The sequence below is a fragment of the Choloepus didactylus genome, chromosome 1 (assembly GCF_015220235.1).
Source record: "Choloepus didactylus isolate mChoDid1 chromosome 1, mChoDid1.pri, whole genome shotgun sequence".
NCBI lineage: Eukaryota > Metazoa > Chordata > Mammalia > Pilosa > Megalonychidae > Choloepus > Choloepus didactylus.
In genome coordinates, this window is record NC_051307.1 from 15,706,436 (window position 1) to 15,729,987 (window position 23,552).

The 23,552-nt window shown below is 44.0% G+C and overlaps 1 protein-coding gene across 2 annotated transcripts in view; it reads left to right on the top strand.

Annotated features, from left to right (window-relative positions):
• URB1 (URB1 ribosome biogenesis homolog) overlaps positions 1-23,552 on the top strand; it is an 88,124-nt gene that overhangs the window by 46,121 nt on the left and 18,451 nt on the right. For both annotated transcript variants that reach the window (XM_037832584.1, XM_037832593.1), the window contains exons 21-30: positions 3-182; positions 1,549-2,404; positions 3,409-3,610; positions 4,742-4,928; positions 9,399-9,457; positions 10,837-11,030; positions 12,013-12,123; positions 12,361-12,424; positions 19,901-20,072; positions 20,545-20,647. In XM_037832584.1, the coding sequence (XP_037688512.1) occupies positions 3-182; positions 1,549-2,404; positions 3,409-3,610; positions 4,742-4,928; positions 9,399-9,457; positions 10,837-11,030; positions 12,013-12,123; positions 12,361-12,424; positions 19,901-20,072; positions 20,545-20,647 (2,128 nt within the window). The remainder of the gene's footprint in view (positions 1-2; positions 183-1,548; positions 2,405-3,408; positions 3,611-4,741; positions 4,929-9,398; positions 9,458-10,836; positions 11,031-12,012; positions 12,124-12,360; positions 12,425-19,900; positions 20,073-20,544; positions 20,648-23,552) is intronic.

Genomic DNA, 23,552 nt, shown 5'->3' on the forward strand with positions numbered 1-23,552 from the left:
AGCTGGGCAGAGGTGCGGGACCCCCCCGCCTGCAGCTCTTCCTGGATCTCCTCAGGGGCCTGGTGGTCCATGGCGAGCAGCTGGACGCCCAGGCCCAGCAGCAATATGAGGCCACCCGGGCCGCAACCGACCTCTTTGTGGACATGGAGACCGTGGCCTCACTGGAGTCAGCTGATGACAAGGTACCACCATCATTTTCCTGGGGGTTCCTGCTTTCTCTCTTCCCCTTAAAAAATAACATGTGGTCATTGCAAAAAAATAGGAAGCTGCAGAGATGTTTAAAATCTTCCACAACCCCCCAGCCCAGAGACAAGCATGGCGCGGGGCACGCATTCCCCTCTGCAGGCCCCTCCTGTGCACACTCCCCCTCACGGTTTTCCCTTACACGGGGTGATGGGTGCACCTCGAGAAACTCAGAGTGGAGGTTTTCCTCTTAAGTTGTCTGGCGTGAGTTGAGTAAGTAGATGAGACCCTTCACTAGCCAACATGGCAGGGGCACTGCCCCAGGGGGGAAAAAGCCCTTCCTTACCCGCCTTTGTCTCATGAAGCAGGCTGTTTAATCGGGGCCAGGGTGAGTATTTTTCTTGCAGTTTTCGTTTAACCTGTTTTGCTGGGTTGGTGAAGGAGACGTGGTTGTCCTCTGATGATCTGATAGAACCAGACAGCTTCCTTCCCTTCATGTCCAAGTTGCTTCTCTGGGGGTGTCTGATGCCATAGGACCTTCTCTCAGCCAGTCAACGTGGGGCAAAGCAATCTGAATGTGTAATTGTGCTTTTGTTTTTTAATTTTTAGAAACCTGATTGTATAGTGTGATCGGCGTCTTTTTCCTTTCTTTAGGAATAAATTAGAGAACAAATTTTGTTCCTGTCCCTGAGGCTGATGTAATGTTACCTAGATATCATATTCAGTGAGGCTGCTTAGAACAACCGAATCACATCTTTCTGTAATCCAGCAAAGGGTGTTCAGCTGCTTCCCGATCAGTGTGTTTAAACTCAGCTGTGCCGGAACTCGTTCCTCAGGGGGTCCCTCAAGGCCCCGACTTCTGGCAATGGAGACAGGATCACCTTCAGTTCTGGATCATAGATAGTCACAGAAGTTCAGTCCTGGTCCACCTCCCACCCCAGCTCTCAGGAGATAGCCATGATGTGTGGGCAGGGCATGCTGCTGAAGAGAAAACAGGAGGCGATTAATCTTAATCACACCTTGGTGTTTGGGCACCAAGGGTGACCAGGAGGGCAAATGCCACCCAGCAAATTCCTTCAGGCTGCACTCATCAGCTGAACCCTGCTTGGCCCTTGCCAAGTCCCAGGCCAGCTGTCACGGTGCTTCCAGCACCATGGGAAGGAGATGGGCAGTTGGGGGATTACGTTACAATCTGATAACAGCCTTGGGGGTGGCTTGGGGCATCTAAACCCAGGCTTCAGGATGGACTGTCAGGAAAGCTGTTTTCTGCCTTCTGTCCTTTAACGATGGCAGCTGCTTACCTGGCTGCTGCCTTCCTGTTCCCTGGCTGGGTGTGAACGGCGTGCCTCACGCTTTATGTTCCAGATGCTGGAGGAGCTGCTCGTGGCCATCCTCAGACATCCCACCCTGGAGAGCTGGTACCTGGCTCTGGAGCAGCAGGCCCTCCCCCCACACACCCTCAGCCCCATCCTGGTGAAGCTTCTGGCATCCCATTTGAGTGCAGGGGTCCTTCAGCTGCTGATAGCAAGTGCCCCCATCCTCCAGAACATGGGGCAGCTGGGCCTCCTGGCCAGGTACTTGGAGGCCATCACCCAGAGCATTTTGAAAGAGCTGCATGCCAGGAAGATGGGCCCAGTCACGTCACCCCCAAAGACCCTTCCACAGCTGGAGGCCCTGCAGGCCCTGCACCCCTACATGGAGGGCCCCCAGCTTCGTGAGGTCACCCTGGCCCTGCTGAGCCTGCCCGAGGCCTGCCTGGTGGCCCCACAACCCACGAAGTCCACCGGGAAGGAGAGGCCCCTGAATGCTCTCGGGCAGACCTTGGTCCAGCTGCTGACCAGCAGCCCCCAGGAGCAGCTGCAGAGTGGCGAGCGCCTCTGGTCTGCCGAGTACATGAGGGGCCTGGGAGCTCTGCTTCCCTCGCTGGCCGTGGAGGAGCTGGAAGCCGTTTTCCTGCACACCCTGCAGAGAGACCTGCTGCTGGCCTCCGTGCTCGGGGTCAACCTGCTCAATCACTGCCTGGCCCGGCGGACGCAGGCGGCCCTCCACCTCGCAGCCCTGCTCCTGCAGCACAGCTGCTCCCACCTGCTGCGCTTTGAGCTCTGGTGCCTGCAGGCCGGCTCGGGGCTCCACCTGCAGGAGGCCCTCGATGACTTCCTCCCCCTCGTCCATGTGTACCTCCGGTGCAGGACTCGGGGACAGTTCACGCGCCCCACAGGAGGTACGGGGAGAGCCGCCCTGGGCTCCTAGGAATTCCAAGTCATAGGGGCCAGGGAGGTGAGCCGTATGTTGGTTTTCAAACCCTGGAACTTCATGTTCTGGGATGCGGTTTAGTTCTGTTTCTCTTCCAACATCCGACCCGGCTTTAAAGATGGAGAACTCCTGACAATAGCCCCCCCTCTCAGCCTCCTCTGACCTTATGGCTTGAGGTATAGCCCTTCCCTTGGGCCCCCATTAACTCCAAGTTCCCCCACCTGAAGCGGTGGAGAGAAGGTGGCTGGACAGCCAGTGGGGCCATTTGGGGCTGAAGGTGGGATCAGGGCGGGGACCGTGTCTTGTCAAGCTGAGCCAGTCCTTCAGGGCTAACCCATCCCTTTTCCCAGGGGAAGTTTTTTGACAGTTGATGTCGAGTTGAGGCAGCTTGGGCCCAACTTTCTCTGTGTTCTCCACCTGCTGGGTTTCAGATCTGAGGTATTCAAAAAGCAGTTTAGTTTAATTCCTTTTTATTATACTTCTGAGTGACTTTCCACTACTGCTTTGTTTTGGTTTTGCACAACTCCCTATCTGAGATGACAGATGTTCTTACAAAGTTAAGAGCCTTCTGCAGGAGGGAGGTTTCCAGTCCGTGGCTCTCTATGTACCTCTCCTTGCATACTTCTTCATGCCTTTGAAGAATTACCCTATGTGAGTCCAGAACGTTGGTTCTCTGTCTTATCGTGACCTTAGAGCTTGGGGTCACACCAGAGCCCCCTGGGCTGAAAATTGAGATATGGCTAGAGTCGTGCTGGCAAATGTTTAACAGCCAGCTCTCAGAGGAGGCGATCTGTAGCATCCTCCAGTTTCCCTAGTGTAGATGCTCCTGCCACAGCCAATTTCAGGCTGCCAACGTGCCGTCCGCTAGCTCTCAAGGTTCCTAAAAATGTAGCAGTCAGCTCTGACGAGCTGGTACGTGCCGGCTCCAGCACAGCCTTAGTGCACCCACCTCTCCTTTGTGTCTCACCCCAGTGTCCTCTGCTGTCATTCCTGTCTTGAGGAAGGCCCTTTGGAGGCAGCTGCAGGACAGGCTTCTCCACGCCGACGATCCCCCAGAGTATGGGCTGCACCAGGAGATCCTAGCCCAGCTGGTCCCATTTGCCAGAGCCAAGGATCTCAGGGTCCTCGTGGACTGTCTGCCTACCTTGCTCCAGATGCCAAGCGGTCTCAAGAGGTATGGGGGCTTCGACAGCTTGACAGCCCTTCCCTTCTTGCATCCACTCTTCTCTTTTGTATTTATAAACTAAATTAGTGAGAAGGTGCCAGCAGTGTGCCGTTGTGCCCATCAGTGAGAAGATAGTTCCCACGAGAACTCTTCCTTCCTGCCTTTCTGGCTGGCGTGGGTGCACCTCCAGTGGTGGGCCCCTGGTTCTGATCCCCTGACTGCAGTGGTTCTCAGCCCCCCAGGGGGCATTTGGCAAATGTCTGATAGTTTTGAATGTCTCTAACAGGCTAGGGTTGCTAGTGGCATCCAGAGGGTGGAGGCCAGGGATGCTGCCAAACATGCTACAGTGCACAGGACAGCCTCTCCCAACAAAGAACGATCTGGTCCAACGTGCCAGTGGTTCTGAGATTGAAAACCCTGTCTAGTGTGCCAGGGCCACCAAGACAGATATTACAGACTGGGTGGCTTAAACCATAGGAATTTATCTTCGCACAGTTGGGGAGGCTAGCCTTCCGACATTACAGGATCTCCAGGCCAGGCTCTGTCCCGGGATCTGTAGCATGCTGGTGACAGCTTGCTGGCAGTCCTTGGGGATCCTCGGCTTGTGGCTGCACCTCTGCCTCCATCACTTGGCCACCTTTTGCTCCCTGTGTCTGCTCTTCTGGTTTCCACTGACTTACGGCTGCTTCTGACTATGTCCAGGTCCCTCTTTTGGTAAGGCCTGTGGTCAGTGGAGTGAGGCCCACCTTGGTTTAATTTGACCTCATCTAAAAGGGATCTTTGAAGATCCTCTTCACAAATGAGTCTACACCTTAATGGATAGTGGCTTCTTTAAAGGTCTTGTTGGCAAATGGGTTTTACCCACAGGAACGCAGATTTGACCATGTCTTTTGTGGGGAATGTGATTCAGTCCCCCAACCTGCCTTAGGCAAAGTCTGGACAGACCCCTTTTTTGGTGTATTAATATTGTTTCCTCTGCTTGGAAAAATTCTGTAACATCTTGGATGCTTGAGTAAGAAATGGCACAAGCATGAGGGGGCAGTGCTCTGGCAGGAAGGTGGTACTGTCGTGTTCCGTTACACATAGAGCTGGAGTTGAAGCTGTCCCCTGTAGCTCTGTGGCTTTTGTCTCCTGCTGCAGTTGGATCGTGGCTGACGCTATCTCCGCAGTTCTGGATGGGTCAGCAGAAGAGCTGCGAGCCTGGAGGAAAACGCTCCTGGAGTCTTGTATGAAGTGGCTGCTCGTTTCTTTCAGTGATAACCAGCAAGCTGACGACAAGACTCAGGATCAAGAGAAGCAAATGCTGCTGAGATTAAACGAGCTCTTGGTAAGCGTCTTTTCTTTGAGATCAGGGTTAAGTGTTTAAGGTAAAGCGTGAGGTAGACAAAAGCTTTACAGACACGTTTCAGGCCAGGCGGATGAATGTGACCTCGTGGGAGGTGAGAGGTGCCAGGTCTGGGAGGCAGGGTGGCAGGCTGGGGGCACAACCGGGGGCACCCCTGAATCTGGGCCGTCTGTGATCAGGAATGGATGTTGGATTTTTTGAAATGCTTTTTTCTGCATCTACTGAGATGATTGTTATTTTGCTTTTTTAGCCCATTAATAAGGCGAATTACGTTTGTTGATTTTTTTTGAATGTTTAACCAACTTTGCCTTACTGGGGTAAACCCACTTGGTCATATTTTATTAATATTTTTTTAAGAATCTTTGCATCTGTATTACGAGGGATATTGAATTGTTATTTTATTTTCTATAAAGTCTTTGTCTGGTTTGGGGATAGGTTAACACTGGCCTCATAGAATAAGTTAGGGAGAGTTAGTATAGACTCTGTATGATTTTTTCCTTAAAAGTTTGGTAGAGTTTACCAGTGCAGTCAGCTGGGCCTGGAGTTTTCTTTTTTTATGCATTCAATTTATTTGATCTATTTAGGCTTCTGTTTCTTTTTGAGCCTTCAGCCAATTAATCCACTTTATCTAAGTTGTCGAATTTATTGGCCTGAAGTTGTCCATAATATTCTCTTATTATCCTTTCAATATTTGTAGAATCTGTAGTGATATCACCTTTCTCATTCCTGATGTTAGTAATTGGTGTTGTCTCTTTCCTGATCAATCTGGGTAAAGGTTTATCAATTTTGTTCATCTTCACATAGAACCAGCTTTTTTTTAATTACTGTTCTCTATTGTTTTTCTCTTTTCTTCCTGAATTCTTCAGCTTTCTTTAGATTTAATTGGTTCTCCTGTGTATAAGTCCTTAGGACAGAAGTTGAGGTCTTTGATTTGAGACCTTTATTCTTTTCCAATCTAGACATTAGTGCTATAAATTTCTCTGTAGCTGTTGCTTAAGCTGCATGTCACGAATTTTAATACGTTGTTTTCATTTTCATTCAGCTATAAATAAGTACTTTGTAGTATCTCTTTTGATTTCTTCTTTGACCCATGAGTTATTTAGAAGTATGTTAATTTTCAATTATTTGGAGATTTTTCCAGATATCTTTCTGTTACTGATTTCTAAGTTAATTTCATCATAGAATATCAAAGAAACTATACTTTGCATAACGTGAATCCTTTTACATATATTGAGACTTCATTTGTGGTCCAGAATGTGGTATGTTTGGCAAATATTCCGGGAACATTGGAAACAATGTGTTTTTCTGCTGTTTGGGCTTGGAATATTCTAAAATGTTACATTAGCTCAAGTTGGTAATGATATTAAAGTCTTCTGATATTTAATTATTTTCTGTCTGCTTCTATCGATTATTGCGAGAAGGATGCTGAATTCTCTGACTATAATAGTGGATTTGTCTATTTCTCCTTGCAGTTCTTTCACTTTTTGCCTCATGTATTTTGAAATTCTGTTGTTAGGTACGTATGTGTTTAGGATTTCATATTCTCTTAATGAATTTTCCCTTTGTCATCTTGAAGTGACCATCTTTATCCCTACAATGCTCTTTGTTCTCAGATCTACTTTAGTCAATCCAGCTTTATTTTCATCAGTGTTAGCATGCTATGCTTTTTCTGTTTTTAAATTTTAACCAGTTTACATCTTATTTTAAGCGTGTTTTTTGTAAGGAGCATGTATTTAGGTCTTTTTTTTGCAGTCAATTTACCTTTTACAGAAACTTAATAAGTGAGAAATAAAGTCTTGTATATTTAGTCATATCGTTACCATTTCCCGTGCTCTCCATTCTTTCTACCTGAAGGACTTCATTTAACATTTCTTATTCTAAAGGTTTGCTGGCAATGAATTCTTTCAGCTTCTATATATCTGAAAAATATTTTCTTTGCCTTCATTATTGAAAGATATTTTCACTGACTATTAGAAAGAGGTTAACTTTTCTTTCAGTATTAGAAAGCTGTTGCTTTATTGTCTTCTGGTGTGCTTTGTTTCCAGCTGCTGACCTTCTTGCCTTTGTTTCTCTCTGCATTCTGGGTCTTTTTCTCTGGCTGCTTTCAGGATTGTTTCTTTAGGTTGCTTTAAGCAATGTGATTATGCAGTGGCTTGGTGTGGTTTTCTTCAAGCTTTTTGTGCTCAGAGTTCATTGGGCTTCTTGTCCCTGTGGGCTTTTGGGTTTCATCAGATTTGGAGACATTTGGTAGTTATTTTGGGCCATTATTTCCTTCTATTGAAGCATCCTGTTATTTTTTTTAATATTATATTTTTGTACTGAAATAATTAACATCCTGAAAGCTAGCGTCTTCCTTGGTGCACAGTATAAAATTACATTGAAAGTCCTAGAGTCTGTGACTTGGCTTTAAACTCTGAAGCCACATAATCCCCAAGAAGACAATCCAGAGTGAAAGTTAACCCGTGTGTGGTAAACACATTCCTAGGTTACAGATCAAGCAATGTGCTTACTTGGTTGTTTTAAGAAACCTTATAACCTTTACTTTTCAGGCTTAATTAGTCTGTATTATAGATTTATGAATTTAAGGTACACAGGAACCCCAACGTGGTAGAACTAAGAGAGAGGAAGAATGCCCCCAGGATCTAAAGAGAGCTGAGCTGTAGTTGGCGGTGCTGTGCTTACCAGCTGTTGATTCTCCTGGAATGTTTCTGCCTGGCAGCTTGTCATCCTCTGTACCCAGCAGGCTGGCTTGACTATAAGTGACAGGTTGTGCATTTTTAGAGATTGTGTTCTCGAGGCATACCTCCCTCCTTACCCCCCTTTTCTTTTAATTGAGGTGTAATTTACATACAGGCTTTAAGTGTATAGTTTAATTGGTGTTGACAAGTGCATCTACCCTTTAATCCCACACTCTTATCCAAGAATATTCTCATCATCCCAGGAAGTTCCCTTGTACCTCTTCTCAGTTAATCCTCTTCCCTCCAAAAGGCAACTTACCATTAGATTTGTTGTGCCTGTTTTAGATCTTCATATACTTGGAATCATACAGTGTAATCATACAGTACGTGTGCTTTCGTGTGTCTGGCTTCTGATGCTTTTCATATTCACCCATGTTGTGGAGAAACATTGTGTTACTTTTTGTGGCTGAGTAGTGTTCCATTTTATGATGTTCTCCTTTTTCCCCCCCTAAATGAAAATTTGGAAATACTGGTGCTTGTGATTATAAAACTAACATAGACTCATATTGCAAATACAAGTGATGCAAAAAAAAAAAAAGTATAAAGAAGCAAATAAAAGTCTCCCACTACCCATTGGCCATACAAGTTTGGTGACTGTCCTTTTGGAGACGCTCTGTGTGTGTGTGTGTATGTATAATGTATGTGTAAACGGGATCCTGTGATGCACACCGTTTATGACTGGGTGTTTTGGTTGCGGACCTACACTGGCCCTGTTGGTGGGGTGATGCTCTTTCCCTGGGTAGATTCACTGGGATGCAAGTCACCAGGCAGACCCGCTGGAACTGCACGTGGCTTCCCAATGCTGTTATGAAAAACGCTGCGATGGACATCTTGCATGGGCCACCTTTGCACACTTGGGCAGTCATCTCCTTCAGATGAATTCCTAAAAGAGGAACTCCTGGGGCAAAGTGAATACATATGTAAAAACACGATAAATCTGAGTTGTGATTCAGATGAGGAATCCAGCTGTGCCTGCGATTTCTGTCCTAGTCTTCCACCACTGTGGGCTCCCCTAGGTGGCCATCCTGGTAGAGGCAGCAGCCGGAGCACAGGCTGCCCTGAGCTAGTTGGTCCCTCTTTTCCTACTCTTGACCCCTCCCTTCAACTTTCCAGAACCAGTGACATGGGGACCAGTGAAGGTTTCTTTGCTAGCAGTTGTGAGGGTTTTATTTGCTACTTAATAAAAAAGCTAATTGCCAATCAGTGCTATCTGAAATGGCAGACAAAGAAAAATGGTAACAGGACTACTCAGGAAATTTTCTTTTGTCCATTGGCTGGTCATGAATATGCTGGTAAAATGACAGTACTACTAGTGCAATTAAACAAAGTGAGAAAAGAACTGCATGCTTTTGGGGATTGTTTGGGTAACTGTTTTGTAGTGGCTCTAATTTTTAGTCCATATTCTGCATTTTAGTTTTTGCTTTAAGGTCAGTCTTGGTTCTGCTCCCTGCCCCATAAATTTGAGCTCTCACTGATTTATCATGATTATATAAAGAACTCTCAATGGAGGAGACACCGAGTAGAATTGCAAATGTTAGGACAGGAAGGGGCATTGGAGCTTCCTCCTTCAACTCTGATGACACATTTTACAGAAAAGGAATCTGGGCCGGGAGAGGCAGGGGCCTTCCTAAAAGTTGCCCAGCTGGGGTGTTTAGGTCTTTTTTTTAATCAGTGGAGATGTTTCACGTATACTTTTTGCTCACTTTATTTATAGCATTCTCTTAATGAAGTTGATCCTGGCGATTGGCAGAAATTTGTGAAAACTGGACTCAAGTAAGTTGATTTTATTTCAGTACAGGTGTGAATGTTGACGGCTGGAAGCCATTTGATTGCTTGTTATTAGCATAACAACAGAGCAGCTGTGGTTTTTTTAATTTGTCCTAATTAATATTATCCCTCCTTCACTGAAGGTCATTACTCTGCCTGTTGAGCTTTGTCCTGCCCGAGTATGATCATAAGTGAGCCTATGTCAATTTTGTGTCTTGTGTGTCTCTAAACAATAAATAATGTTATTTAGTGTGTTTGCCACTTTACACAAATGTCTCCTTTTTCGTATATATATTTTTTCATTTAAATGTTTTTGACTTGCCCATATTGGTAATGTAGATCTGTGTCAGTCTTTCTGGCTATAGAGTATTCCATCTTATGACCATCTCACAGTTTAGGTAACCAGTCTCCTATTTATGAGCCTCCTTCCCTCCAGCAGTCTTCCAGTATACTTCTTCTCTTGGTCTCTTGGTGCACATGTGAATGAGTTTCTTAGTGTGGGGGGACTTTCTGGCTGTTAGTTTACTAGATGTTCAAATCACTTTCCAAAGTCCATTGAGCTAGTTTGCACTCTCAGCAGGATGCAAGAATTCCATTTCCTCACTTGCACCTGGTACAGCCAGACGCTAGTTTTTGTCTAACAGGTAGTCATGAAGCGATGTTTTATTGTGGCTATAATTGTAATTTCCCTGGTGGTTTCCTTTGTGAACCTGAAACAGCCACGGAAATATACTTTATACAAAAGGAGAGAAAAAAGAAAGATAGGTCACAGGTTACTGACAGCTATAGATTATCATTATGGAATGTTGACGTTTCTTTCAGGCTTTGGTTAATTTGTGTTTCTAGAAATGGCCACAATATGCTAACTGATTCTTAACATTACTCACAAGTGACTTAAAAGCTTATTTTTTGAGAATATGGTGATTTCATTCCCTTAGTGAGTTTTCATGGGATTTAAGGCATAGAAAGCACATTCTCCTTAACCACATGATTGGAAGTTGTGCACTACTGAAAGGAAGGAAGGAGGGAGGTGGTGGTATGAAACGTGTATTCAGGCCATCTTCACCCAGGCTCAGCTGTTCTACTGCCTCTTGGCATCTCAGCTAAATAGGAAGTTAGTTTGGCATTTGCATCATCAGGAAATCAAATGCATTGCATACCTCCCTTGTTTTTAGGAGCAATCCCTGTGATGGGCAGAGGGGTAGATCTGTGATGCAACAAGTGGTGTAATCTAGATGCATATACAGAGAGTCACGAAAATTCTCAACTTCATGGCATGTTTGAAAATTTTGTTAATAAAATATTGAGAAAAAAGTTTTTTTAAATTGTTTCCTTTTGAATTAAGTTCTCCCTTTGTGAAACTCCTTTTTTCTCTTACCTCTTAGGTTTCGGTATCAGGACCACATGTTTTTAAAAACCCTCCATGCTGCCCTAGAGCTCCTGTATTTCCAGGAAAGCTCACTGCACACAAAGCTTGTCCAGCTCCCGGTGGTGCACATGATGCTCACCCAGCACTCTCTGTTTCTGCCGACACTGCTGAAGTCTGAAGAGGAGGAGAACCCAGACAGTCACGTAAAAGGTGACCCACCCCCTACAGATGCAGATTTTGCTTCCTGGTCTCACCAAACTGGTTGTGCACCAACACTCATCTCCCATGTTTTTTCAGAGCTAAGGAAGCATTTCCGAGGCAGTAGGAGAATGTTTTGTTTCTGTCAAATCCAAGCCCAAGAAACATTTCCTTTCACTTAGGGTCAAACAGCAAATGCAGCCCTGCTTCCCAAGCCTTTTCTGGCTTGCAGAAGTCTTGTTTTAGGCCTTGAGTGTTAAAATCTGGGAGTTACGGGAAGTTGGGAGGAGTTTAAAAAAAAAAAAATGTGGCCTGAGAGAAGGGCTCACCTGAAACTTCTTAATTCAAGACTGAAATTTCGATCAAGGGAAAAAGTTAGACTTCCCTGTTGACTGTTCATTGCTGGAGAACACTTAAAGTCCAAGTTCGCTCTCCGTCCCTCATCCAGTGAGTGTTTACTTGAGTGTCCACGAGTGCCAGTTTGTCAGAGAGGATGTTCGTGTGGGTCCTGCCCTCTTAGAACCATGCTCTGCTTAGAGAGACAAAATTATCAACCGGAACTAGTAGAAACCACCACAAAGCTGGTCTGTAATTACCTGCTAAATTAAAGGGCCCATTACCCAAATTAGTGGTGGGAAAAGCAAAAAGCCCACCCCTCCCCCTTCTGTTCAGAGAGAAGAAGAAATATTAGAGCTATGGTATTATAATCTTGAGGGGGAATGCTTAAATTTAAAAATCTTTGGTAGAGTTAAAACTTTTGAGGTTTAAAATTTGCAGAGGAGCTGATAATCAAGCCTTCTCAGGAATCCAGGAAAAGAGGCAAAATAAAGCAGGCTTATTTTTCTTTGGCAGTGGCTAGGTGATGTTCTAAGAGCAATGTCATTCAACGAAGGATATTGCAAAGCATCTAAATGTCACCCACAGTGCTATTCTACTTGTGTCCTGAATATGCGCTTTCCCCTACCATCCTGGGCTTTTCTGTAATTTCTTCCAGAAGCGCTGGTGGACGTGATGTCAACGGTGGTAAAGATGTGCCCCTCGGTCTGTGAGAGCAGCCACTTTGCAGTGCTTCTCGGGGCCTACGGCGCCTCTCTCAGTGTCCTGGGTGAGTGTTTGAGGACTGGGCAGGGTGACCTGCAGTGTGTGAGGACCAGGTGAGGTGACCCAGTGTTTGTGAGGACCATGGAGTGTGACGATGGGAAGGTGTGACCTGGCGTGTGTGAAGAATGAGGAGTGTGAGGACCGGGTGATGAGACCCGGAGTGTGTGAGGACTAGGTGTTGTATCCCAGGGGCCTGAATAAGGGGTTCACCTTTCTAAACAAACCCTCATTTGACTTGTAGACCAGAAGATTTTACTTCTCCTGCGGGCGTATGAGAAGAACCACCTCAGCCTGGTTGACTTCAGGTGAGTGTTGGCCTGGATGTGGGACCCCATGGGCGTTGAGGCCACTGGTCCTGAGACCAGACTTTTCTCTCACTCCTTTTTGGCTTTGGGGAAGGAGGGAGATAGCCAGAACCCCTGCCCCGCGAGCTCACACACCAGCTCCAGCATAGGCGGCTAGGGACTGAGCTCGGCCTGGCCCCATAAGAGGATGGCCTCTGTCAGCAGCGGGCCACTAGGCCTGCCGTCCCTGCTGGTCAGTAGGTGCCTGCGGGTCATGGACCTACCTCTAGACTTAATGCCTGGCTGGGTGCCTCGGTTTAATTTTTATTTTTCTGAAAACCTTTGTCTTCGTGCCTTCCTTTAGATGGGATTAACATAGGAGACAGGGATTTGGGGGGAGCAGAGTGAGAGGTGCTGATTGGACATTAATTTTGTTCTCTCCCCTTGTCTGTGTGTGTGTGTGTGTGTATTCATGTGTGTCTGTCAGTTTCTTATTTCTCTCTCTCTATCTCTTGTTTGCCTCCCTCTCTCTTCCTCTGTCCCTCCCCTCCCCCTCCCCTTCTCTCATTCCTCTCTGGGTCTCTTTTTCTGTTGTTCCCTTTTCTCTCTCCCTCTCTCTCTCTCTGTGTCTCTCTGGGTTTTTAAGGGCTGCTTGCCAGCCTCCTTGGCTGCTCATCTTGGGGGCCTGAGGGTTGATGGCTTTCGCCGTGGGCCCTGCCCCAACTCAGAAGGTCCCCCATCCCTACGAGCACTGGGGTCAGCTTGGTCAGGTGTGCAGTTCATAGAAGACGTTTTTGGGTTCTTCCTTGGCTGCCCCAGATTTTTATTTTCTCCTTAACTTTTTGGACCAGCACCCTAACATCAGCCCAATGTGTACATGAAGAAAGGTTTGTGTGTTCAGATAAGAAGTGAGCTAATGGGGCCAAGAAAAATAGTTTAGGGGATCTCTGCAGGAAAAAGAAAACCATTTCCTTTGCATAATACTTTTTTTAAGAGAGAAGCTTATTAACCCAGAATCGCACCGCCCACCCCCCCCGAAAAGAAAAATAAAACAAAAATAAACACATTTTCTTCTTTTAAAAGTGTTCAGGTCTTGGCTAAACATTCTGTTTTTCTTCCCTTGATGATCTGGCCTCACTGCTTTGGAGTTGGTGGATCTTTAGTTGTTCCCTTTCTAGACTAGAACAGTCCATGTGTACACAAGGGAGAGAGGAGAGCAAATTGGAAGCCATTTTTTAAAGCTTTTTATTTTGAAATAATTTCATACTTATAGTGCAAAGCCTATATGGAGAATTTCAGAATACCTCCCACCCAAATACCCAGATCCACCAACTTTTAACATTTGCCATACCTGCTGTATCATTCTATCTGTCCATTTATATCTTCCTATTTATTTATCAGTTTTCTAAAAGTTTGAGAGTAGGCTGTATACACCATATTCCTTGGATACTTAATACTTCTGTGTGCATTACTTAAGAACAAAGATATTCACTTTATGGAGCCACCTGAAGTACAGTCATCAAGTTCAGGAAACTCAACATTAACATAACGCTTACAGTCTATATTCCTGGAAGCAGTTTTATCACAGTGAAGAAAGAGCTGTTCCAGCTATCCCATTTCTGCATTAAAATGCCCTCTGACCTGGAGGTTAAAGAAAGTCAGATGGGTTACCCAGTGAATAAACTTAGCTGGTTACAAAAGGAGCCCAGTGTCATCTCCCAGGAAAGAGTGTGAGTGAAAGATGTGGGCTTTGCTGGGCTCTCAGTCAAGGCTCTCGGACCCCTTTGTCAGACCCACATTCTTGGATGAAGGAGCAGCACGAGTTAGGGGCCTCATTGGACCTGCAGTGGATGCTGTCATGGCATAAACGGTTCCCAGTCCGAGGATGTATCCAGCACCTCAGCTGCCTGCCTGACAGAAACCAGGCTAACAGGGAACACCCTCTTACAAAGTGGTTCTCTATGTTTTTTTTTTTTTTTTTTTTTTCATTTTTATTGAGATTGTTCAGATAACATACAATTATCCAAAGATCCAAAGTGTACAATCACTTGCCCCTGGGTGCTCTCATACAGCTGTACATCCATCACACTTAATTTTTGTTCAATTTTTAGAAACTTTTCATTACTCCAGACAAGAAATAAAGTGGAAGATGCAAAAAGAAAAAAAGAAAAGGAAACTCTAATCCTCCCCTATCCCTAACCAACCCCCCTCAATTGTTGACTCATAGTATTGATATAGTACATTTGTTACTGTTTATGAAAAAATGTTGAAATACTACTAACTGTAGTATATAGTTTGTAACAGGTATATAGTTCTTCCCTATATGCCCCTCTATTATTAACTTCTAATTGTATTGTCATACATTTGTTCTGGTTCATGGAAGCGATTTCTAGTATTTGTACAGTTGATCATGGACATTGCCCACCATAGGATTCAGTTCTATACATTCCCATCTTTTGACCTCCAGCTTCCCTTCTGGTGACATATATGACTCTGAGCTTCCCCTTTCCACCTCATTCACACACCATTCGGCACTGTTAGTTATTCTCACATCTTGCTAGCAACACCCCTGTTCATTTCCAAACATTTAAGTTCATCCTAATTGAACATTCTGCTCATACTAAGCAACCACTCCCCATTCTTAAGCCTTGTCCTATATCTTGGTACCTTATATTTCATGTCTATGAGTTTACATATTATAATTAATTCCTATCAGTGAGACCCTGCCATAATTGTCCTTATGTGTCTGGCTTATTTCACTCAGTATATTGCCCTCGAGGTTTTGTCATGAACCCATTTTTTTTTAATATGGTTTTGTTCACTCACCATACATTCCATCCCAAGTAAATAATCGATGGTTCTCTGCATGGTCATACATTTATGTGTTCACCATCTTCACCACTATCTGTATAAGGGCATCTACATTTCTTCTACAAGGCAGGAGGGAGAGTCAAAGAAGGTAGAGAGGCAAAAGAAAGAGGAAGAAAAATGACAGCTAGGAAGCAGCAAAAGGAAAAATAACCTTAAATCAAAGTAGAATAAAGAATCAGACAATACCACCAATGTCAAGTGTCTAACATGACTCCCCTATCCCCCCCTCTTATCTGCATTTACCTTGGTATATCACCTTTGTTACATTAAAGTAAGCATAATACAATGATTCTATTAGTTACAGTCTCTAGTTTATGCTGATTGCATCCCTCCCCCAATGCCTCCCCATTTTTAACACCTTGCAAGGTTGACATTTGCTTGTTCTCCCTCGTAAAAGAAAATATTTGTACATTTTATCACAATTGTTGAATACTCCAGATTTCACCAAGTTACACAGTCCCAGTCTTTATCTTTCCTCCTTTCTTGTGGTGTCTCACATGCTCCCCACCTTCCTCTCTCAACCATGTTCATAGTTACCTTTGTTCAGTGTACTTACATTGTTGTGCTGCCATCTCTCAAAATTGTGTTCCAAACCACGCACTCCTGTCTTCTATCACCCTGTAGTGCTCCCTTTAGTATTTCCTGTAGGACAGGTGTCTTGTTCACAAAGTCTCTCATTGTCTGTTTGTCAGAAAATATTTTGAGCTCTTCCTCATATTTGAAGGACAGCTTTGCTGGATATAGGATTCTTGGTTGGCAGTTTTTCTCTTTCAGTATCTTAAATATATCACACCACTTCCTTCTTGCCTCCATGGTTTCTGCTGAGAGATCTGCACATAGTCTTATTAAGCTTCCTTTGTATGTAATGGATTGCTTTTCTCTTGCTGATTTCAGGATTCTCTCTTTGTCTTTGACATTTGATAATCTGATTATTAAGTGTCTTGGCGTAGGCCTATTCATATCTCTTCTGTTTGGAGTACGCTGTGCTTCTTGGATCTGTAATTTTATGTCTTTCATAAGAGATGGGAAATTTTCATTAATTATTTCCTCTATTATTGCGTCTGCCCCTTTCCCTTCTCTTCTCCTTCTGGGACACCAGTGATACATACATCATTGTACTTTGTTTCATCCTTGAGTTCCTGGAGACGTTGCTCATATTTTTTCATTCTTTTCTCCATCTGCTCCTTTGCTTGTAGGCTTTCAGGTGTTTTGTTCTCCAGTTCCTGAGTGTTTTCTTCTGCCTCTTGAGATCTGCTGTTGTATGTTTCCATTGTGTCTTTCATCTCTTGTGTTGTGCCTTTCATTTCCATAGATCCTACTAGTTGTTTTTTTGAACTTTTGATTTCTGTTGTATATATGCCCAGTGTTTCCTTTACAGCCTCTATCTCTTTTGCAATATCTTCTCTAAACTTTTTGATTTGATTTAGCATTAGTTGTTTAAATTCCTGTATCTCAGTTGAAGTGTACGTTTGTTCCTTTGACTGGGCCATAACTTTGTTTTTCTTAGTGTAGGTTGTAATTTTCTGTTGTCTAGGCATGGTTTCCTTGGTTATCCAAATCAGGTTTTCCCAGACCAGAACAGGCTCAGGTCCCAGAGGGAAGAAATATTCAGTATCTGGTTTCCCTGAGGGTGTGTCTTAGAAAATTGCTCCACCCTTTGATGCCTCAGGTCACTGTGCTTTTCTGCCCAGCAGTGTTGCCTGTTAGCCTATAAATGTTGACTGGTGTGAGGAGGTATGGCCATGTTCCCCCAGGCTCTGGGGTCTGGTTCTGAATGGAAAGGGCCCCACCCCTTTCCTGCTAGAGAAGACAGACCCCCCAGGTGGAGGTCATTAGCATTTCAATGGTCTCACTCTCTGCTTGTGGTATCTCCACCCTTCCCCGAGTCACAGCCCTGGCAACTGAATATGACTGGGGCTTTCTCCACTGAGCAGAAAAAGAAACAGATAGTCCCCTTCAGACCCAGTCCAAGATGACCCTCCGGCTCTCCAAGGTCAGTCGTCACCCAAAGCCTCTGTCTGTTTTTTGGGGATGCGTACCTGTAGTGAGCAGTTCATACTCGCTACTTAAAACCCCAGTTGGAGCTCAGCTGAGCTATATTCGCTTGCTGGGAGAGAGCTTCTCTCTGGCACCATGAGGCTTTGCAGCTCGGGCTATGGGGGAGGGGGTCTCGCGACTTGGATCCGCAGGTTTTACTTACAGATTTTATGCTGTGATCTTGGGTATTCCTCCCAATTCAGGTTGGTGTATGATGAGTGGATGGTCTCATTTGTCCCCCCGCAGTTATTCTGGATTATTTACTAGTTGTTTCTGGTTTTTTGTAGTTGTTCCAGGGGGACTACTTAGCTTCCATGCCTCTCTATGCCGCCATCTTGCCCCACCTTGCTCACAGTTTTGAGGCTAAGAGAACATCCAAATCAAGGCATTACCAAGGCAATGCTTTCTTCCCAAAGGCTGGTAATCTGAGGTTGACTGCCAGTGATGCTTGGACCTTAGCTTGTCACATGACAAGTCACATAGCGGTGTCTCCTGGTCTTTCCTTTCTTTTCCGAGTTTCACTGATGTTCAGCTTCTTGCTTCCTGTGGCTTTCTCTCTATATCTATCTCTCTACGTTTTTAACCTTACTATAGTTTATTTGCGTCGAAATGAGTCTGTATTTAGAAGACTTCTGTTCTAGTTTTCTAATGCTGCTGGAATGCAAAACACCATAAATGGATTGGCTTTTATAAAGGGGGTTTATTTGGTTACACAGTTACAGTCTTAAGGCCATAAAGTGTCCAAGGTAACACATCAGCAGTTGGGTACCTTCACTGGAGGATGGCCAGTGGTGTCTGGGAAACCTCTGTTAGCTGGGAAGGCACGTGGCTGGCATCTGCTCCAAAGTTCTGGTTTCAAAATGGCTTTCTCCCAGGACATTCCTTTCTAGGCTGCAGTTCCTCAAAAATGTCACTCTTAGTTGCACTTGGGGTATTTGTCCTCTCTTAGGTTCTCCAGAGCAAGAGTCTGCTTTCAACAGCTGTCTTCAAACTGTCTCTCATCTGCAGCTCCTGTGCTTTCTTCAAAGTGTCCCTCTTGTCTGTAGCTCGTCTTCAAAAGTTCACTCTCAGCTGCATTGAGTTCTCTCTGCCCGTCAGCTCATTTATATGGCTCCACTGATCAAGGCCCACCCTGAATGGGTGGGGCCACGCCTCCATGGAAATATCTCATCAGAATTATCACCTACAGTTGGGTGGGGCACATTTCCATGCGAATAACCTAATCCAAACGTTGCAGCTTAATCCCCACTGATACGTCTGCCCCACAAGTTTGCATCAAAGAATATGACTTTTTCTTGGGGACATAATACATTCAAACCAGCACAACTTCCATTTAGAAAAATATAATGCAGTAGGTGTTCATTGAGCACCTGCTGTCTACAGGGTGCTGTCCTCTGCAGTACTGAGACTAACAGAGAGGAAGAGACGTAGTTTTGCCATCTGTGGGGGGTGCAAGGCTGTCCTGAATTGAATTCTTTTTAGGTTGGCGCCTCATTCACACCACTTGGTGTGAACTGGCTGTTATGGGGGAGTACACACCAGCACAGGTGGTGTCTTCTTGGGGGAGTCAGGGAAGGTGTCCTGACAGGGCAGCCTTTGAAGGGTAGGGAGGAATTGGATTGAGAGGAGGTTGGCAGAGGAGCCTTGGGCACCAAGTGGAGGAAACAGCAGGCTGGTAGTTGGTGGTGGGAAAGCCAGAGCACTTCAGCGCACAGATTGTAGGTCAGCTTATCTGCTCCTAGGCTGTGTGTCAGGATATAGGTAGTCTGAAGGCCAGACAGCAGTTAAGACCTTACCTACCAGACCGAAGCATTTCCATTTCCATCCAAGAGGCAGCAGAGCTGTTCGACAAAGCCAGGCTTTGGGGAGGCATCCTGGTGGCAGTGAGGAGGTGGTTGGGGGTAGGGGAAGAAAGTTGAGAAGGAAGAGGGAGACCTGTATCATTTCCAGGGGGAAGGCGATGTGGGCTTGTACGGGCAGCCTCAGTGGGGAACAGGGTTATGAATGGTCAAGGCATAGGCTGGTGGGCTCTCGAGACGGGTTTGCCCAGGAGACCCAGTGTGCTCAGAGCCACATGTGCACAGGGAGAGGTTTGCATCATTAAAGCAGCACCAGGCGGCCAGGGTTCTGCAGCACCCCAGTCTGGCTGCCAGCCCTGCCACTTATCAGCTGGGGAAGTGACCAACTGAGCTACTTTCTTAATCCTCTCTGACCCCTTTTACCCCATTTGCAAAGTGGTGATACTAATGTCTCTTTCACGAGGGGTTGTGAAGACTGAGTAACATTAATGAATTAATATACATGAAAGGCTTAGAAAGAATAGTGTCTGGCACACCGTAAGCTCTGTATGGTATTAGCTCCCGCCATCAATGCCAATGCTGTCATCAGCACTCTCTCCACCATTGCCGTCACCACCACCGACCTCGTTGGCTGGTATGGGGAATAAGTGATTTACCACGTGATGTGCTTTGAACAGCACCTGGTGTGTTCAGCTGCTCAGTAACCGCTAACCACTGCTTTGTTATCATTTTGATCGCTTCCTTTCCTGGCGGGGTCCTGAGACTTGTCTGCTCTCCCCTGTGGCTCCAGGGTGCTGCTGTGGGGCCCGGCGGCTGTGGAGCATCACAAGACATGCCGGAGCCTGGGCAAGTCACTGTGGCAGCAGCCGAGTGTTGGGGATGTCCTCCGCCTGCTGGATCGGGACCGTATGCTGAAGACCATCCTCCATTTCCCTCAGAACCGGAGGCTGCTGCCACCCGAGGTGCAGGCTGCATGCACCACTGCTGCTTGGCAGCCAATGGCAGAGCAGTCAGGGATGGAAGTTTCTGCACCCGTCCTCTCTGAGAGCCCCATTTGAACCCTCAGCATAAGCATGCTGTAAAGTAGAAGCACTGCTTTTCTTGTTGTTTGTTTAACATTTTATTAAGTAAGATTCCAACCGTATAAAAAGGTACAGAGACTGGACCCCCTATCCCTGTTAGCCAACTTTAACAGTTATCAGCGCTGCCCAAACTTTTTATAGTGTCTCCCACCCCACCCCACTCCCCCCAAAAAACCATTATTCTGAAACAAATCCCAAACATCATATCACAGTTTTTTTTTTAGAGCCATTCTTTAAATGCTCTTAAACATTCAAAATAACTTTCCACTCTAGAAAATAGCAGGTAAACATTTGCATTTTATTTCATTTATGAGGTTGAATAGCATGTTTCTGTTTATTTGGGCTCTTCCAGGATGTGCAGGAACTGATCATTAAAGACGGGAGTGAGGTGGATCTTGGTGTCCTCTATGACCCCTGCTTTCTCCTTCATCTCTTCAGTGAATTGACTAGGCCAGGTAAGTGCAGCCTTCTGCACAGGTACCCTGTGCATGGTTTGGTTTTTATACTGCTAAGTTTTGAGTGTTCTTTGTATGTTCTAGATACTATACTAGTCCTCTGTCAGATTTGTGGTTTGCAGATATTTCCTCCTAGTGTGTGGCTTAGTTTTCCATCCTCTTAACAGAGTCTTTCACAGAGCAAAAGTCTTTAATTTTGATGAAGTCTAATTTATTAATGTTTCCTCTTACAGATTATGCTTTTGGTGTCAATTCTAAGAACCCTTTCCCTAGCCTGAAGAATTTCTCCTATGTTTATTTCTAAAAGTTTTATAGTTTTATATTTTACATTTAAGTCCATGATCCATTTGGAGTTAATTTTTTTATAAAGTGTGAGGTTTAAGTCCAGGTTCGGTTTTTTGCCTAGAGTTGTTCAGTTGCTCCAGTACCATTTCTTGGAAAGGCTGTCTTTCCTAGACAGACAGAGAGATAGGTGGTATTTGGTTGGTTGTATTATTTTCGTAATTGTCCTGTAAGTTTGAAAGTATTTCAAATTAAAAAGTTTTTAAAAAAAGAAAGAAAGCTGTCTTTCCTATATTGAATTGCCTTTGCACCTTTGGGCGTATTTGTGCAAGTCTCTTTCTGGGTTCACTATTTTGTATTTTGTTCCATTGCCCTTTGGGTCTATGCCCTCCCCAAAACAAAACAAAACAAAACAAAAAACACCACAGAATCTTGATTACTGCAGCTATACAGTAAGTCTTGAAATTTGGTAGACAGACTCCTCCATTTTATTCTTCTGTTCCTAAACTTTGTTAACTATTATAGTTCTTTTGCCTTGCCATATGAATTTTAACATAATCTTGTCTAAATCTACAAAAAAAATCTTACCGGGATTTTTATAGGAAGTGTGTCAAAGTTCTGTATCACTTTGGGGAGATGTCAGACTCTTTACTATGTTGAGTCCTCTAATCCATGAACATGGTATATGTCTCCATTTATTTCATGATTCTAGTCTCCAGAACTGTGAGATAGTAAGTTTCTGTTGCTTTAAGTTACCAACCTTGTGGTACCTTGTTCAGCAACCCTAGGGAATGAATACACCACTGTTCCTATTTTCTTGAGAAGTTTTTTTTTTTTAATCATGAATGGTGTTAGATTTTATCAAATGCTTTTTCTGCATTGATTGATATAATTGTGTGATTTTTTTTTCTTTAACCTGTTAATATGATAGGCTACACTGATTGATTTACAAATATTGAACCAGCCTTGAATCTGTGGAATAAACTCCACTTAGTCATGCTGAATGATTCTTTTAATAGATTGCTGAATTCTGTCTGGTAATATTTTGCTAAGGATTTTTTGTGTCATTATTCATAAGGGCTATTGGTTTTTAGTTTTGTTTTGTTTTCTTTTTTTTTGGTACTATTTTTGTCTGGTATTGGTATCAGAGCAATACTAGGTTCATAAAATTAATTGAGAGGTATCTCTTCTATTTTATGGAAGAGATTGTGTAGAATTTGTATTAATTCTTCTTTAAAAAATGTTTGGTAGAATTTCCCAGTTGAAACCATGTGGACCTGGAGATTTCTTTCTTGGGAGTTTTAAAATTATGAATTCAGTTTCATTACTACTTGTACTGTTATTCAAATTACCTGTTTTATAATTAGTTGTGGTAGTTTGTGCTTTTCAAGAAATTGTTCCATTTCGTCTTGGTTGTCAAATTTGTGTGTATAGAGTTACTCATAGTATTCCTTTATGTTTTTGGTATCTGCAGAGTCTGTGGTTATTTCCCAGTATCTATTCCTGAAATTAGTAGTTTGTGTCTTCTTTTTTACCTTTGTCAGTTTTGTTAGAGGTTTGTCAGTTTTATTCATATTTTCAAAGAGCCAGCTCTTCATTTCATTGATTTTTCTCTGTTTTTCTGTATTCAATTTCATTCATTTCTACTCTGTCTTTATCATCTCCCTCCTTTTGCTTGCTTTGGGTTTATTTTGCTTTTCTTTTTCTAGGTTCCTGATGTGAGAGCCTAGATGATTGATTTGAGACTTTTCCTCTTTCTTAATGTGTGCATTTTAGTGCTATAAAGTTCCCTGTCTGTATGGCTTTAGCTTTTAGCATTGTTCCACAGATTTTGTTTGTTATGTTGTATTTTCATTTCATCAGTTCAATGTATTTTTTAATTTCCCTTGAGGATTCCTCTTTACAACATGGATTATTTAGAAGTGTGTTGTTTGGTTTCTAAGTATTCGAATGTCTTCCTGATCTCTTTCTATTGTTGATTTCTAGTTTGATTCCATTGTGGCCAGAGTACACATGCTCTGTGATTTCAGTTCTTTTAAATTTGTCGACATTTGTTTTATGGTCCAGGCTATGTCTCTCTTCCTGTATGCTCTGGGGGCACTTGAAAAGAATCTGTGCTCTGCTGTTGTTGGGTGGCATGTCAGTAAATGTTGACTAGACCTGTTGGTTGGTGACATAGTTGAGTTTTCAGTACCCTGGCTGATTTTCAGAACTGGTTGTTTTAGCAATTGCTGAGAGAGAGTTATGGAAGTTTTCAGTTACAATTGTGGGTGTGTCTTTCTCCTTCAGTTCTGTCCATTTTTGCTTCACGTATTTTGCAGCGCTGTTGTTTGCTGCATACACATTTAGGATTGCTGTGTCTTAGTGTCACACTATTGATTCTTTTCTTATTATATTTTGTCCCTCTCTCTCAGGTAATTTTCTTTGCTCTGAATTCTACTTCATCTAATGTAACTAAGCCACTCTTTTAATGTTTGCCTGATGTATCTTCTTCCATTCTTTTACTTTTGCCATGTCTCTAATCATATTTGAGGTGAGTTTCTTATAGAAAGAATATAGTTGGGTCATGTGTTTTAATCCCCTCTGCTGGACTATTTCTTTTAATTGATGTATTTAAATCATT